This window comes from Meles meles, chromosome 17, assembly GCF_922984935.1.
Source record: "Meles meles chromosome 17, mMelMel3.1 paternal haplotype, whole genome shotgun sequence".
In the NCBI taxonomy this organism is placed as follows: Eukaryota; Metazoa; Chordata; class Mammalia; order Carnivora; family Mustelidae; genus Meles; species Meles meles.
In genome coordinates, this window is record NC_060082.1 from 67925537 (window position 1) to 67943393 (window position 17857).

The 17857-nt window shown below is 53.8% G+C and overlaps 2 protein-coding genes across 3 annotated transcripts in view; one reads left to right on the forward strand and one right to left on the reverse strand.

Annotated features, from left to right (window-relative positions):
• The window catches only part of NME7 (NME/NM23 family member 7), a 210880-nt gene extending 210172 nt beyond the window's left edge, over positions 1-708 (forward strand). For both annotated transcript variants that reach the window (XM_045982774.1, XM_045982775.1), the window contains one exon: positions 1-708. In XM_045982774.1, coding sequence (XP_045838730.1) covers positions 1-33 — 33 coding nt within the window. In that variant the 3' untranslated portion in view covers positions 34-708.
• ATP1B1 (ATPase Na+/K+ transporting subunit beta 1) overlaps positions 99-17857 on the reverse strand; it is a 22545-nt gene continuing 4786 nt past the window's right edge. Inside the window, exons 3-6 of the mRNA XM_045982780.1 lie at positions 7246-7401; positions 5020-5204; positions 3058-3138; positions 99-1523 (exon numbers count right to left, since the gene is read on the reverse strand). Coding sequence (XP_045838736.1) covers positions 1260-1523; positions 3058-3138; positions 5020-5204; positions 7246-7401 — 686 coding nt within the window. The 3' untranslated portion in view covers positions 99-1259. The remainder of the gene's footprint in view (positions 1524-3057; positions 3139-5019; positions 5205-7245; positions 7402-17857) is intronic.

Here is a 17857-nt window from a genome sequence, read left to right on the forward strand (position 1 = left end):
GTTCAGTACTTCTTCAAGATCCTGGACAACTAGAAGTCGACAAAAGCAAAGAAGTCACAGGCCGGGGCATTAGGACAAGAGTGAATCACGCACGTGCGGAATGTGTTCATTCTTTTATTGTCCGTTGTTTGAACCTGACCGCATACAAGATCAAGAAGAGCACTGCACTCCTGGTAGTTACTGTACATGTTAGAACATGAATTTTGCAGACAACATTTAACACCAGTCTATGGGGTACTGCATTGCTTTTTATAAAGTCCAAAATAAAGATTTATTTTCAAACAAGTGACTTTGGTTTATTTCATACATTACACTTTTTCTTGCAGAAAAAAATAAAATTGTACAACTGCATAAATATAAAATTCTTCCACCATGAAAATGGCTAAAACATTCATAAAGACACAGCACCAGCATGTGATGCCTCCAGAGAAAGGAGAAAAGGAAAATAAAAGAAAATGTAAAGCAAATGAATGAGGCCCGTCACCAGCCCAAGTGACAGGCGATCCAGATCTCATACACAGCTTCAGATCGTACTGGAGGACGAGGGAAGAGGTCAAGACGGCATCCGATACAAAGCACAACACAACCCGTCACCTTTTTGTGTTTTTCCGTAGCGTCACTTAAAATGGAAAGGGCAGTTCCCCCATGACAGCCCACCCCCCCCCCCCCCAGCCCCAGGAAAAACAAAAGTGAAGACCCAACACCACAGGAAAAGACTATGGAGTGTGTTAAAAATGCTCATTGATGGGCCATTAGTTTTTGAAAGAGCCAAACCAAAAAGGAAAAAAAAAGTACCATGCCAGTTTTATTCCCATTGAATATTTACACCTTGGACAGCAACCCTTGCTCACACACAGTAGGAAACAGATGCGATAAACACGGCTTGAGAAATGACCAGAGTGTGCACCCACAGAACTGTACATCACATCAGATCCACAAGGCAGCAATACTCAGGGGCCGGAAACACTGCTTACTACGAGTCAGTTATGGAATCATAATTTACAGTAAAAATGGGCACGTCCCAAGGCTCAATTTTTATTTTTTTCTTTTGTCATTTACAGTAGAATAAATATTTTGTTGCTATTGCTACACTTTAAATTTACATTCTAACCTATTAAATGCAGAAAGCTAGTGTAAAGCATATAGATTAAGTGTAGGTCCCATACGTATGACAGTTTATTCAAGACTAGTAGGTTTTTGTTTTTTGTATCTTTTTTTAAACTTTTTAAATGGCTAGTGGGAAAGATTTGTGCTTGTGATCAGCTCTTAACTTCAATTTTTACATCAAAGCGTCCCTGAAAACGGTCTTTCTCACTGTACCCAATGTTCTCACCGTACGCCTTACACTCGATGCGTATTTCCGTGTCCATGGTGAGGTTAGTGAACTGCACGGCCAGCAGTGGCTGCAGGTACTTGGGCTGGAGCAGCTTGCCGTAGTAGGGGTAATACTGCAGAGGGAAGCCGGGGTAACCGCCCAGGCCAAAATACTCCACGTTCCCGACTTTATCCTTGTCTTCGTCTCGCTGAAAACCAGAGAGAAAGGAGATTTTAGCGGCTGGCAGCCTGGGTACTACCCCCGGGAACGACGAGGCGTGCGATCCCACGGGACAGCCTGCGCACCGCGGCTGCAGGAGCCCATTGGCCCTCGACGTGGCCGCTCAGAGCGCCCCCGAGGCAACTGCACGCCGGCCACGGGAGGACACACGCTCGTCCCTCCCTGGCCGCTGCAGGAAGTGGTCATCAGAGGAAACTCTTCACGTTACACAGGTGAAGGAAAGCAAAGGTCAACCAAGCATTTCCCCAAAGCCAGCACAGCCAGAAAGGCCCCTGCCACTGAAAGTCAAGCCCACTAGTGTGGGCCCCTGGATGGGCCTTGGGGGACAGTCCCTCCAAACGTCTAACTACTTGTCTCTCCTTTCCTTGCATCCATTTCATTGCCTGGCATGTGCATAAGACAGCACCGTGTAGGGATTCCCTTTAGTGGGCCTCTCCGTAAAGTCCATTAGGATCCTAGTTTAGGTGTAAAGGGAACACATACTACTACCTCATCTTTCATTATTTCTTATTTTTGAAAAGCCAAAAACTGGGGCACCTGGGTGGCTCAGTCATTAAGCATCTGCCTTCAGCTCAGGGCATGATCCTAGAGTCCTGGGATCGAGTCCTGCATCAGGCTCCCTGCTCGTGGGCAGGCTGCTTCTCCCTCTCCCACTCCCCCTGTCGCCCACTCCACCTCTCGTGGACGCTCTCTTTCAAATAAATAACAACAAAAAAAAACCTTTAAATAAAAAAAAAAAAGAAAAACCAAAAACACATTTTTCATTGTGAACTTGTCAAAAAAAAAAAAAAAAAAAAAAAAAAAGGCCTTAAATCTTGACCACGCCATGTGGGCTAGCCAAGCACTGCATGGGCTGGAGTTCGCCTCTCAGTTCTGGAAACCGAGTCCGGCTAAGGCGGGTTCTGGCTCCGGTGGAGGAGCGGACGCGTGGGTTCAGCGTTAGCGTCTTCCTCTCCAGACGTTCTGACCTCGGGGAGCCGCGGTCCCCTGCAGCTAACGCCGGAAGCCACGGGCCTCCCGTCCCGGTCAAGTCTTCGCTCGAGCTGTAGCGTCGCGCGCACACGCACAGGCACCCCGGCCCCGCACGCACACGCACAGGCTCACACACCCCCGGCCCCGCACGCACACGCACACGCTCACACGTACCTCCGGCCCCGCACGCACACGCACAGGCGCACACGCACCCCCGGCCCCGCACGCACAGGCTCACACGCACCCCCGGCCCCGCACGCACACGCACAGGCTCACACGCAGCCACGGCCCCGCACGCACACGCACACGCTCACACACCCCCGGCCCCGCACGCACACGCACACGCTCACACGTACCTCCGGCCCCGCACGCACACGCACAGGCGCACACGCACCCCCGGCCCCGCACGCACAGGCTCACACGCACCCCCGGCCCCGCACGCACACGCACAGGCTCACACGCAGCCACGGCCCCGCACGCACACGCACGGGCTCGCACGCACACGCACCCGGCCCCGCCGCGGCCCTCACCTTGCCCGTGCACTGGACCGGCAGGACGTAGGGGCTGTACTTGAGCGCGGGGTAGGCCTCCAGGGACTCGTTCTTGGGCGGCTGCAGGGAAGAGCGCAGGTCAGCCCGGCCGCGGCACCTCCGCCCGCCCCGCCCCGCTGGTCGCGGACACGCAACCGACGTAACCAGACACTGGAGCGTGCGAGGACGACGACCCCGACCCGTCCGCTGGGACGCGGCTGAGACGAGGCTGCGCGGGCGCTGCGACCCGGCCCGGCGCCCCGGGGGCCTCGGAGCGAGCGGGAACGGGCTGCGGCGTCGGAAGCAGGAGTCGCCCGGGGCTGCTTCCCCGACCGCGTCCTCGGCCTCACCGGGGCCCGCGCGGCTTTTCTTCCGAGCGAGTCCCCGGGGCCGCGGGCGGCTGCGGCAGCTCCGGACCGGCCGACGCGGCAGGAGGGGCCGGTGCCGACCCCAGGCCCGCGGCGCCGCTCAAGCCTCCGGGAAGGGCGCGACGGGCACCTCCGCCGCGACACGGCCCGCGCGTCCCGTGGGTCCGCCGTTCGCGCCGAGGACCGCAGCCCCGCGCGGGGCCCCGACGGCCACAGCCCCGCGGGCGGCCGGAGGACGGAGACGATGCTCACCGCGGGGCTGTGCTCCGGCCGGTCCTGACTCTCCGCGCCGCCGAGGGGACCGGGGAGGACTCGGAGGCGCAGCCACGGGCAGGAGGAAGGGCCGGGCCGGGAGGGGCGGGAGGGACCCGCAGGACCACTCCCGGGGGCAGGCGGGGGACAAGGAGCGCTCGGTGCGAGGAGCAGCCACCGTCCGAGTGACCCGCGCTCCCGCCGTCCTCCGACGGCCCGAACCCCACGGCCGTCCTGCCGAGGGCGACTGTCGCCTTCCCCCAGGGTCCGCGTCCGCCCGGCTCGGCCTCGGGCTCTGGGACGGGGTCGGCCTCCGCCGGCTCAGCCGCAGCGCTGGGTCTCGGGGTCACCAGCGCCGGGAGCCGAGCGGGGCAGCCGCAGAGGTGAACCCGAGCCGGTTCCGGGGAGGCGCCGAGCTTGGGGGACCCTGCGGTCTGCCCGGTCACCACGGAAGACCCGACGGCGACGGCTGCGTCCGGGGTCGGCCTCGGGGAGAAGCGGACGGGGCGCAAGTTCCCTCCTCCCGTCAGTGCCGGCGCAGCGGAGCCGTCGGACCAGCCGCCGTCGGACCAGCCGCCGTCGGACCAGCCGCCGTCGGACCAGCCGCGTGGCTCGGGGGTCGCAGCTCAGGCCCGCTCGGGCGGCAAACACGCGAAGCCAACACCGCGCTTCCCAGTGGCCTGAACGGGGCGCGGCTTCCAGTTTTGCCATGAACGCGTCATTCAGTGAAGAACGAACAAAAACCTGTGTCTCAGATTACCAGACCGTTTCTAAAACTACTCTTGGGCTCCAGGAGAACCAAAACCTGAGCCTGTTCGTGCAGATAGTTCTGAAACTTGAAAATACCCTTCTCTAGGTTTACTGTCAAAGGGTTCACCTTGAGAATGACATCAGGGAAGCATTAGGAACAGACGGGCCGCTGGGGGCTGGTTGGTCTAGCGTCTGCCTTCGGCTCAGGTCAGGATCCTGGAGTCCAGGATCCAGTCCCACGTCGGGCTCCCTGCTCGCCGGGAGCTTGCTTCTCCTGCTGACCCTCCCCCTCACGCTCTCTCTCTCAAAGAAATAAAATCTTTAAAAAAATAAATAAAAATAAGAACAGAGGCGCTGGACTTACTCGAGAACGTGGCCATGCCTCTCAGAATTTCTCTTTAGAAGAGTTAAATGACCTAACTGTCCCGGGCCCCCAGGCAGACGCACACGTCTCTGCTGTTACTCTACTGACCGGGTTCGAAGTCGTTACCGAGTTTCCTCTAAATCTTTACAGACTCGCCTCATGTCAATCCGCTCCCTCCTCCGAAGGAGAAAGGCTCCTCTACAGTCTAGGGTTTAAAGCACAACTTGCCTTAGGTTTGAAGCCCAGAACTCGGTTCAGCTTTATTAGGATGCAGGGTTTGCCCTCTTTGTAGCCGTAGGATTCATCATTTATTCCGGAGCAATTTCCCAACCACTCGAGCTTGAACCTGCAGACTTTTCGCTCTCCTCGCTCGTTGTTAAATTCTCCTCGTTCTTTGATTTCGCTGGGCACATCTGGAAACAGAAAGCACAGTTTTCGCGGTGGAGCCACAGTCCCCTGGGCGCCACTGAGACAGGAAAGGGAGCTTTCTTCCAGCCCGTCCCAAGCCCGTGCTGCTCTGTGTCCGGAGCGAGGGTTTTCCGCAAACCACCTCTGGTTCCCTTGTGGACATCAACACGGGGCTGTACCCCAGGCGACAGCTGGTTTGTGACCCCACCCAGGGCTTCCTGGTACCAGAGGATCCACACATGGTCTGGAGCCGTTATTTCTCTTCCCTTAAAGTGACTCGGCGATTTAGAAGACTGAGCAGAAGCCCGGCTGCCCGTCATGAGCAGCATCCACACGGTCAGCTCCGGCTGAGCTCATTAACAGGGACTTTGTGATTAGAAGGCAAATTGAAACGACTGTCAATAATTTTCAGTACTGGAAGGTTTTTGGTCAGAATTGCCTGGCCATTGCTAGGCCACGGTCTCTGCCACTAATTAGCCTCTTAAATAGAGTAAAGAAAGAAGTATTTTTTCCTTTTCAGCCACCATTCAAGGTTTGAAATTTTTCTTATTTTTGTTTTTTCAAGCTATGACTTCTTGCAAGCATTTGTTCAACCGAAAAAATATTGTAGTATTCTTGACTCATACCTCATAACAAAGCCAGAGAGAGAATACAAGAAATAGAGAATTCAAAGTTAATACAAAGCACCCTGCAGGAAACTGAGGCAAATACCACAATTTCTATATATTTCTAAGGTCATAAAATAACTATTTTCCCTTTAAATGGTAAAGGGCCTCCATTCAGTTCATCTCCAGGGAAGCAATTCATCCTAATGATCTTTCATACAAGCCTTTTAATTACTGCAAAAATGAAAACCTCATTGAAATCCTAATGAGAAATCTCAGGAAACAAACTGAGGGTTGCTGGGGGGAGGGGGGAAGGGACAGGGTGTCTGGGTGACGGACACTGGGGAGGGTCTGTGCTATGGTGAGTGCTGTGAAGTGTGTAAGCCTGATGAATAACAGACCTGTACCCCTGAAGCAAATAATACATTATATGTTAATAAAAAATTTTAAAAATAATAAAAATAAAAAATTACTCTTTTCAGAATGACCCAAAATGGCAATCACCCCGTATTATGATCAAGCAAACAGGGCCATGTGACGAACTGGTGTCAGTAAATGCTTGAACTGAGTCAGAAAGACTGAGGTCACCTCATTACTCAGACATCTTGTCTCAGCAGGTCTGGAAACACGGCTGGATGGTGCACGAGGACGGAGATGTGTTCCCGTCAGTGTTAATACGTCCAAGAGCCACCTTCCCTTTACTGTTCCTTACTGAGATGCTGAGCGGCCTGGGACACCGTTCACTGTCCCTCCCAACCGGGGGCAGGAAGGTCTCTGCCCTGGCCAGAAGTCCTTTCTCCATATCAGCGCAGCTGATTATGCCACGGAGCAGACCTAGTGAGAGAAAGGCCCTACACACACTTCCACAGGAGAAGGGGGCAGGGGCGCAGGGAACAGAAATCTGGAACGTGAACAGTTGTAGTTCTTAAAAATCAGTGGAGAACCATGGCAGTAACTGTGGTCTTTGAGTGTGAGTGGTAAAAAGCAAACATGTCCAGGAGTGTTTTAAAGCAAGACACTTTCCAAATGCACATAATTATAATACTTGAGGCTACTTTGTTTCTTCCATCAGATCCAAGCCTAAATCAGTCTTCTTCTTCAAAACGAAAACTGTCTTCTCAATATGGCCAGACTTCAATTATTTCAAGAGGATTTTTCGATCATTAAACAACAGATAGAAACGGGAAACAAGGGGTGCCTGGGTGGCTCAGTGGGTTAAAGCCTCTGCCTTCGGCTCAGGTCATGATCCCGGGGTCCTGGGATCGAGCCCCACGTCGGGCTCTCTGCTCCGCGGGGAGCCTGCTTCCTCCTCTCTCTCTGCCTGCCTCTCTGCCTAGTTGTGATTTCTCTCTATCAAATAAATAAAATATTAAAAAAAAGAAAAAAAGAAACGGGAAACAAGAATTAACCAGCCACAGACATCGAAAATGAGTCTACTTACTGCCACAATCTTCAAAAATCATTTCATCCTTCTGGGCCGAATCTTTGTACTTCTCCAGGAACCTAACTATGTTGAGCACATAGGCCTCATAGCTCTTGGGGTCGTTAGGGCGAAAGGAGATTTCGGTCTTTTGGATCTGAGGAATCTGTGTTAATCCTAGACCAGACAGAAAGAACAATACAGAACATCGTTAGTGGGAAGGTGTCAACCAAGATCAAGCACGTTCTCCATGTACCAACATGCTTCGCCATCCCACCTACTAAAAAGAAGGTTAAATTCTTGCTTCTCCTGTGAAGTCACTTCCCTGGCATTTAGATTAAGTACCTAAGTGCCAGTGATGGTGTCTTACTATCATATATCATCTTATTTACCCGCAACACTTCAGGATGGGTAGACTCTCCGTTTTATGATGAAACTTCTTGCACAGAAAGGTTAAGTGCTTGGCCCAAGGTCACAGAGGAAGTAGCGGAACCAGAATTTCAACCCATGTAAACTCCAAAGCCTGTTATCTTCTCAGTACGTCCATATGCTCAGATTAAAAATGAACTGCACAGCTAGCCAGCAGTTCTTGCCGGTGGCCTTCCTTTCCCTAACTGCATGTAAGCCTTTGAGCCCAGAGGTCTTTTATACGTTTGGAACGGGCTGATGACCATTCCAAACTCTACCAGACTCAAGGCTACTCAACAGAGACATTCTTTTGGATCTTTAACCCAAACTGGATGAAATGGGATTTATGTACAGTTACGGTTCCTGCTTTCCATTCTAAAAGCAAGTCAAGGGCCAGCCAGTATAAAATTCAAAGTATGATTACCTTGGATTTTCACTCTTTAATCAACATTTTAGATTTTTTAATTTTCACACGCCTCTATCACCAGGAGATTTCCTGGCTAGGATTTGCACACCACACAGCACTACACAGGAGCGCCGGGGGAGGCCTGACCACGGCCTTCTAGTCTCGGATGCTAGGTAAGACCCAAGCTGCCTGGTTACATTTAAATTTCAGATAAACCACGAATCAATTTTTACAGAAGTATGTCCCGTGTGGTATTTAGATGTATTTCTATAAAAATCAACTCGTGGTCTGATGGCTAAATTCAATGAGGCGTCTTGTATTTTATTTGCTAAATTGCACAACCCTATTCCACTCCCCATTCCAGACGCACCCACTTTGTGTCGGGCACAGAAGGCAGGTCACGCCCGCGGCCCTTTGCCTTCAGCGAGGGGCGCATTACCCCTGCTGCCCCGTGGGCCCCACTCCAGACTTGCCATGTCAGAACCACTACTGACGGGAGTCGAGAATCTCTACGTTATTGAGCTTGAAGGGTTCCCTGAGCACTCTCGGTTTGAGAACTAGTGCTCTGGGGGGCCAGAAGCTGAGACGAGCAATAGTGATGCCAACATGATGAAGACACGGACACAAAAATCAGGCTCTGGTTGGTGTTGGGGCTGGGCTCAATGGCAGCTTTTTTCTAGCGGTTAAGGATGGCTCTGAGCTTCAGACGTGGTTAAACAACGTGAGCAGCCCGGCTCAGGGGGCTTGATGGGCAAGTTCTGCGGCACGTGCCGTTCCCTAGGAGAAGGGAGAAGACGGGGATGCAGACAAAGGACGGGAGGGCCTGGAACCAGGCAGAGGGGCTGCCCCAGATGAACGACTTCGCAGGGGACCTGAAGAATCATCTGGGACGGGATCACGTAGGAGCTGAGGAGTCCAAGGGAGAAAAGCGTCAGCGATGATGGAGCCACGGGAAGGGGAGACGGCGGGATTTGCACTCACAAAAATGATCAGTTAAAAATAAACAAGGTTAGTCCAATTAAAAATATTTTTAGATGCTCACTAACCCTAGAACATCGTACGACTAAAGCAATTTAAGTCTAGCCTGAGCAATCTTTTTCTACATTTAAGTTCGAAAATTGGCTTTGTGACCATTTGTAGCACAAGGAGACAATAAATAAAAATGACAGACACCTGCGAAAATGAAACAAAAGTGAGTAGAACTTTCCACTGGGATTTCATGCTTGAGAAGGTACAGAAAACAAGCCTCCCCACTGAAATGGGGAAGGCCGAGGGGGGCCAGGGAGGGGTGCATTCCTGGTTTGACTTAGAAACTAGATGTTGAAGTCAAGGTGACACGCTTGGCCCTGTGAAGGGCAGGGGAAGGCTCAAGGCCAGAGTCTCACAGAACCCAGGAGGATGGGCTGTTTTCCTAGAAGAACCCGAGAATCGGCAGAGAGTGGAGCCTGACGGGCATTCACACCAGAGCCCACGGGAAGAGCCCGGGCCCGGCAGCCAGAGATGCCAGAGGCAAAGGCCTTCAAAATCGGTCGCGCCGGTTCCCCGGGCCCATCTCAGGGACTCCGCGTGGCCGGGGCGGGAGCCGAAACGCACCAGCGGCATCTACATGTGCGGCGTGAGCGGGGCGTCGGGGCTTGGGGAGAAGGCGGGAGGCGGGCCGGGGAGCCGGGCAAGAGCAGACCCGGTCCTCAAAGCAGGACGCGCTCACCAGCCTGCCCGAGGCGGGTGGCGGAGACGAGGCTGCCGGCCGCCCTCGGGGACACTGGCAGGATCAGCGGCAATCATGCCACAGTCCCTCAGCGGAGCCGGCGACAAGGCCCAAACCAAAATGCTAGCACAGTGTCGGCGAGCCGGGTGAGATCTGCAGAGCCTCACCCAGTGAGTTTAAAAGAGGAAGGTGAACCTAGAAGGTCACGTTGGAGGAAACTGGCGGGACCTCAACGTCAAGGTGAGCGTTGGCTTCAGCTGTCCGGGGGCCCCTCCCCGATTCTGTCTTCCCGCGGCCGGCCGAGGACCCAGCTCCGTCTCCCGGACGGCGACATGCTCCTCAGACTCTCGCAGAGCAAAGGGGACAGCGGGAAGGGGAGGTGGCTTGCAGAGTTCTCCCTCCCCCGAGCTACCAAGTCCAAGGGTGACGTGTGAGACCCCAAAGCATCAGCAACCCTGAGTCAGGCATGTGCGTTCTTACGAGGAGAAGTGGGTCCTTCGGGAGCCTGAGAACTGTGGCCCGAGCTGAGTCCCCCGACCCGGAGACAAACACCGGATTCCCATCAGCAAGCGCCTCTGCGGTTACGAACCCGAGTTACGGAAACAGGAGGCGTTATTGTCGCACACGCTACGGTGCCACTGGCCCGGGGAAGCGCTACACAGTTGGCCCCGCGTCTCTCTAGATTGGGCAAAGAAGAAATAACGAAAACCAAGTAACGGAATCACACCATTTCTGCCTGAGAGCCCGAACCCCCTCCGGACGGCTCACAGCCCAAGGCGCACGGAGCCTGTACGTTACCACGGGAGAGAAACGCAGCTCGAAGATGCCTGGAGAATCGGGACTGTTTTCTGTGCAGAGAAGCATCAGAAAGTGCGAGATCGAGAAACCAAGAGTAAAAGAGACAGCTAAGCCCAGGGTCTTAGAGCCCTCGGACTTGCTGAGCTGGATCAGACCCTGAGCCAAAGCCACTACCACGTCCTTTCCACTTGAAGTGATGCAGAACGTTGGGAGAGGGAGCCCCGGAATGACAGACCAACCCCAGGAAGGTCAGCCATGCCTTCCTATCTGCTGACGTTTACCACCGGGATCTCTGAAGGATCTTGAAGGTGTAACTACCATAAGCCTTCATGACCCTCCTTTTAAGACACCCAACTTCTGGTCCCAGGACAGCTTCCAGAAACAGCAGCACGCGTGGTTTGGGTTCCAGGCATGCCGTCAGCTCCCCTCCCTAAACCCTCACCTACAGAGCATACACACACACACAAATACCAAGGAGCCACCCCCATGTCGGGTTTGGGCACAGCCCCCTCAGTGAGCACATCTGCTCTCCTCGCCCATGTCTGGGCAAGGTCTCACTCCATCCCCCACCAACTCCGCCTCCCCTTTTCTTCATCCAAGCCTTCTGGCCTGAGAAGTTCTCTCCCTGGAAACTCTCAGAGATCAATCCCCTCGCCTGTTCTGCTCAGGATCACCTCAATGAGGAAAGTTCTCAGATGAGATCTTCTCCAAGCCATTAGGAAAATTCCTCTCTTCAAAAGTAATTTCCTTAAAGCAATTAGATACATTCGAGAGGCAGATGAAGGACCCTTGATCAGATATCTGACCATTTACTTCCATTATCAGACTCATAGCAAAAGACAGAAAGGAACAGGATCAGATGTGGAAACTTTATTCTCTGGAGGCCACACAGATTTCTGCAGCTGTGACGCTCTTCTGGGGCTACACAAATCCCACCTCAGGGACTGGCACCCTCATCAGTTGTTTCACACGCGACTAGACACTTCCAGCTCGTCCCTCTCTACGCTGCCCACCCCGTAGAGCTGTGCGTCAGGATTTAGACAAGGATGAGCTTTCTTTCCAGTGGTAACTCCCAGAGGCCAAAGATAGCAGAACACCCAATCACCGGCTTGTGGTCTCAAGTTATATTCCAGGAAACAGATATAACCTTTTGCCTCGCCAGTGTTCTGCACTTGAACTGACATTCACCAGGCCGAGTTCTACACAGCTTCACCCTAATAGGGCCATTTGCCTTAAATTACATTTCACTTATTACTTAAGAAAAACCACCTAAGCAGACTGAAATAATAACTTGGATATGTGACATTTTAGTATTGGGTTTGTAATGAGGACATCATCTTTACAGAGGATTTGGAGTAAAACAGAACAAAACAAAAACTCTTCGGCTTTGCAGTTGCTTCTTATAGTTACATTTGTCTTTCCTTGGTCCTTGGTCCCCCATCTCTTGAGAAACAAAGGAGGAAAACACTCAATTTTTGGCTTTAGTCGGCATTCATAGCAGGAGGGGGAACTAGCCAGTAAAAGAGGAAGGGAAAAAGAAAGGAAAGGCTTTTCATTAAGAAATACATTGTGTCCAGTTGGGTTTACAATGTAGCAAGTTTGTAATTCCTCAATTTACTTGTGAGTCTGACTATTGAAACCAGAACATGGCCATTGTAACCTTGTAACAGTTACTCAGCTGAATCCCAGAGCACAGCGGCTTGTTCGTCATTTAATACACCCCCCAAATTCTCTGGATAGGCATCATTTTCCACAGAAACCTCCGGGAGGGCGCCCAGGATGACTAAGAAGGGCACCCGAAGCAAAGAAACACAAATGTAGGCGCGCACACAGCACCCCATAGCACGTATCTCCTGCACAGTCCACACTGCACAGTAATTTGCAATTAAAAACATTTGGAGGTATGATTTTATAGAACCTCATACACATCTATGTGTACAGAGATACACATATACACCATGCACGCACGTACACACACACACACACACACAAACTTTCCCCCTTTAAGTGCCACTAAGATACCTATGAGTTTTTGTTTTTAATTACTTTACCTCTGCAAGAATAGGATCGATTTACCTAACAAATATAGGGAGGGCACAGGAAGAAAGGTGCCTCTGCTTTCTGGAAAGAAGCAGGTTTTTTGCCTCACCTTGGGCTGTAGGCTCAGCTTTTGAGGAACTGCTGGATTTTCTCCTTGGTTAGCTGATGTTCAACAACCCCTGGTGTATGGAAATCTCTTTTCCTGTCTGAGCTAAATGCCACAAGCTTTGGTTGAAGGCCCTTCCCTGTTTTTGGAATTCGCCTTCACCACCATCATCAGACTTTGACCGACAGTGCTATGTCCATTTTCAGGTGAGCAGACAAAGCGTAATTTGGTTCAGAGGATCAAGCTTAGAGGTCCCCTAATTTCACAGGGACCTATCTTTAGATATTTTCCTATAGCTCATAATTATGCTTATTCCTGATAAAAGATACCACTTCTACAATGGGAAAATATAAGCAAACAGCCAAACCCTACTGTTTTACGTTAACTTTTCTGTTCAAGGCTAAATGGAAGGACAAACATCTACAGTAGATACGGAACATAACATCTGCTAAGTGACCGATAACCTCATACACATTCGATGATGTCTCTTCGTGCACGCGCGTGGGAAAAGCACAGCTCTTCCGGCTCGAAGCCACTAGATTCCCACACACCCCTGTTCTCCTCATCTCCCCAGCTTCTCTCTAGTCCTGGCTGTGTCCGGCGGGCCCTGCGGTGGGCTGATCGCTAGAATAAGCGCACCGAGAAGCCAGAGGCATCAGGGCCCCATCCGACATCACCACAGCACACGGAGGCTGGCAGGCCGATGCTCCTTCTACGACATCTTCCACGACAAAGAGCCTCAGAGACATTTCAGATTCTGCATTTCCCCATTACCCCTCCATGCATGGAATTTGTTACCCAGTCCAGGTGTCAGAGGCCTCTGCTCTGCTCACTTAGCACAAAGGAGCCCCCAGAGTAAGACTCATTTTTCTGGGGCTCCAGGAACATCGCTAAGTGAATCATGAGGCTTCCTGTGTCCCCAAGAGCTAACTTATTGGTTTTATCTTGGTCTTTACAAAGGAAGAAATAGCCACATGGGCTGGTGAGCTGCTGACGCCACACAGCGGGGCTGGGGCTCTCTGAAGAATGAGAAAATCCCAACAGCAACCAGAGCGAGCCCAACAAGAGCCGCGGAGTCGGGGAGTCCAGGAGCGAGCTGGCAGGAGCCTGCTGAGGCTGGGGAGGGAGCAGGAGGGAGAATGTGGGAAGCGGCAGGCCCAGGAGCACAAAGGGGGGTGGGGGGATCTGAAACAGCAAAGGAAAACAAAAGCAAAAACAAAAACATCCAACGGGACTTTGAAGTAACAATCCCTCCAGCCTAGAAGGAAGCCCAACGTTTCCTTTCTCCCTTTGAAATGTGAGAGTAATGCAAGCGACAGTTTGAGAAACTAGGCACCTGAGACAGATGTATGAATTTTGCTTAAGGGGCGCCTGGGTGGCTCAGTGGTTAAAGCCTCTGCCTTCAGCTCAGGTCATGATCTCAGGGTCCTGGGATCAAGCCCCGCATCGGGCCCTCTGCTCAGCAGGGAGCCTGCTTCCTCCTCTCTCTGCCTGCCTCTCTGTCTACTTGTGATCTCTGTCTCTCTGTCAAATAAATAAAATCTTAAAAAAAAAAAAGAATTTTGCTTAATTCCACCGAGATTCGAACTGTAACGCCTCGTACCGAACAGAAGACAGGCTTCTCCCTCGCAGTGGAGAGGAGACCAGCACTGCGGGAGGTGTGGCGGCCGGCTGGGCTGCACCCCCTCCCTCCGCAATTCTGGTTTCCACGGCACCACGATCATGAGCTTTTTTTTTTTTAATTTTAGAGCGAGCGAGCGAGCAGGGGAGGGGCAGGGAGAGGGAGGGAGTCTCAGGCAGGCGCCGGGCTGGGCGTGCCGCAGGACGGGGGCTCGACCTCACGACCCCGAGATCTTGCACTGAGCGGAGTCAAGTCAGACGCTCCGAGGGCACGAAGCTCTGAGCGGGCGCTGAGCGGGCGTCCTGCCGACGCGGTGCCCTCTGCCCTTCGGGACAGAACCCAAAGCAACACGCGACTCAGGAGCGCGCTCAGAGCTGCTCGGCGGGAAGCGAGGCGGCTGGCATCTCCCCGGGCGCCACCGCCGCGCAGGGACCGTGCTGTCACGCCCCCGGGGCTCAGCGATGGCGGCCGGGAAGGGCAGCGCCCCCCTCCAAGTCCGGCCGGGAGCAGGCGGGAGACGCGGCCGGTGTGGCGGTGTTAACGGGACAGACTGCGCAACAAATACGGTGTCACCCACATTTATTTAAAATATCCTCAAGCGCGTTTCCTAGTCCAGCTTCTCCCGAGTGCTTTCCGTGGTGAGGCCAAGAGGCTGTTCACCTTGTGAACGACCGCCAAGCGTGCGAGCGGCCGTGCTCCGCCTGCAAAGCTCCCGGTCCAGAAACACGGGATTCAGTCCCGGAACCGAACCGCGCCTTCCGCTGCACGGAGAGAAGTGGCTGCTAACAGCCACCCGTTGCTTCACGCGTTAGCTTGGCCGCTCTCCGCTCCCACCCGCCTCCGGCCCGCGAGGTCCGCAGAGTCCGCACCGTGCTGCGCCCATTCTGCAGACGGGACGACGGAGGCCTGGCGCGGTCCGCGGGTCACGGCCGGTGCGGACCGCGTCCCGCTCCCCCTGCTCAGGCGGCTGCGAGGCGGACGCGCGTGCAGTGGCCCACCAGCCTGGGCTTTCGTAGTCACATTAAGCCACGCCACGCGGCCGACAACCAACCAGCCGTGACCCACAGACAGAACAATCTGTCGGCTTCTGTCCCAGCGGAAGTGCTGGCCCCGTGCCATCGTCCCAGGCCATGGGGACTCTGCCAGGAAGATCACGGCCCCCAACGCCACCCGCGCTCAGGCCCATAAACTGCTCCTTATGCTTTTTTCCTCCCCTTTAAATTTCCCTTCCATCTTGGGACTTAGTCCTTTCTCAGAGACCTCCCTGCTCAGCCCGCCTGCTCACCCCGTACCACAGACGGACAGACGGACCCGCACGGACTGCACAACCGCCGCTGTTCCACGCACCTTTGCACACGCTGTTCAGCGGGGAGCGAGCTACCAGGTGTGCAGAACGCAGTCCGCCCCGGTCAGCCGGGTCGGCGCCCCCCACTCCGTTACTGACAGCATCGCCGAGTCCCCGCTCAGCAGCTTCGCCTGACGGAGACATGCAAGCCCCCCCCCCGCCCCCAAACGCGGAAGCTCGGAGACACGACATGCCGCGGCCGAGGTGTTCCTCCACAGCGAGCTCGGTCCGCAGAGGGCACAGCCTACCCACGTTCTCCACAGACGCCAGCAGCAAGGACCCGGTGAGGGGCCTGCGGAGCATCTAGGGCCAGTCTCGGGCTGCACTTCATGGCTCTGCTCACCTGACCTCCCTGCCCCAAGGCCACCAGCTTTTCGAATGACAGCCACGTCCCTTGGGAGGATGAGAGCAAAGGGGCCTCTGCCCAGACTCTCCTGGCAAGGTGGTGGACAAGGGGAGGAGGAGACAGAGACACAACGAAGACAAAGAACCCAGGCAGCAGGACGGGGTGGGGGGGGGCGGGCGAGGAAGCACTTCTCCTGCGACTCGGGCCGGGCCGGAGCGCATACCTCCACGATGAGACGCCAGCATTCCTCTGAGAAGTCAATGCAACGGCTAAGGACACTAAATATAGGTACTGAGAATGTGTCTTTTCGGAAGGGCTGGGAGCAAGGGAGGGAGGCTGGTGGGGGAGGGCAGGGCCGAGCACCTGCACCAGATCTTCTAGGCAAGGTCACTGGCAAGTCCCCACTTAAAAGGTCTGGCACTTCAGCCTTTTCTTTTCTGTTTTTAGCCTTTTCTCTTTGAAAGTAAAATTGCGCTTTCTGCAAAGAACACGAAGAAATTTTTACTTTTATCAAAGGCTGACTCCCACAGTCTGGAGAGACTAGCAGCACTGTTTTACATCTAGGAAGTTAAACGCTTGACTCTTCGGTCACCCTTGGCTTTGAGCATAAGAATTTTTATGACGCGGCATCATGATTCAAGAACAGCTTTTCAGTGGCTAAACGAGAGGAAAATGAAGATCGACACAAATGTGAGGACGTCTGCTCACACTGCCTCCAAAATCTAACAGGAGAGGACACGCCCGGCTTCACGGTCACAAAAGCCGGCATCCAGTCTGTTTACTCAAGGTGCCGCATGCTCCGTGCACGCTAAGAGTTTCTGCTTCAGCCTCCCCAGAGACCTACCTCTTTGGGGAACTACTTGCTGGAAACTGTGGATCATTAACCAGGTTGAAGTTGTTTTATATACTTACATGTTTGTTTTCTTCCCCCCGTTTCCAAAATCCCCTAGATCTAAAATCTATCTGGCAATGTCCAGGGTTTGCTTACAGTGGGGGACCATGTGGCTTGGGGCCAGGGAACCATGTCGGCCGCGGCCACACTCTGAAGATTTTCCTCCGGGTCCCTCACACCGGAGCCAGGAGGCAGACACAGCAAGCTTGCGACGAGCGGCCACACTTGAGCGAGGCTGCCGGCCCAGTGCCCGTGGTCAAAGCTGCTCCGTGCCATGAAGACAGCCTCAAGATTGTCACTAAATACAGCTGTTACTAAACCACTGCCAGGGAAAGCGGAGAGGGGACACGTCATCGCCACCCCCAGTGGCAGTCTCAAGGTCATTCAAAATGCAAGAACCCGAACTTACGCAACATCTCCTGTCTCTAGGTGCTCCTGACAATGGATTTTACAAGGACCAGCAAGCACGACCAGGTCGACGGCCGCCCTGCCGCCCTGCCCTTCTGTCGGCCTCCGGCGGTAAGGGCAGCCGCTCTCCCTGGGGGTTCAGGGACCGGAATGGACACGCACAGCTGCACACGAGGGGCACGTCACTCAACAGGGACAGCACCCAGATCAAGCAGGGTGCTCATGAGGCATTTTCTTCCTTCTGGGGTGACCTCTCCTTGTTCATCCAAGTTTTCGGAGCTCAAGGACAGCGGAACTGCGAAAGGGGTCTAGGAGGCCGAGAGGTGAGAGTCCTACGAAGCCAGTGGGCACGCACGCCGAGGCGGGAGCAGCTGCCGTTGTCGGGGACTAAACGAGGCCACGTCAGCAGCCGGTGGGAGAGCGGACTCCTGAAGCCACGGCTCCTCTCCCGTGAGTTATCAGCCATGTCGGAGCTTCTCATCCCTAAAAATAACTTCATCTCTCAAAACAGGAGCTGAAGTGGCTTTTTTTTTTTTTTTTAAAGGATCTGCCTGA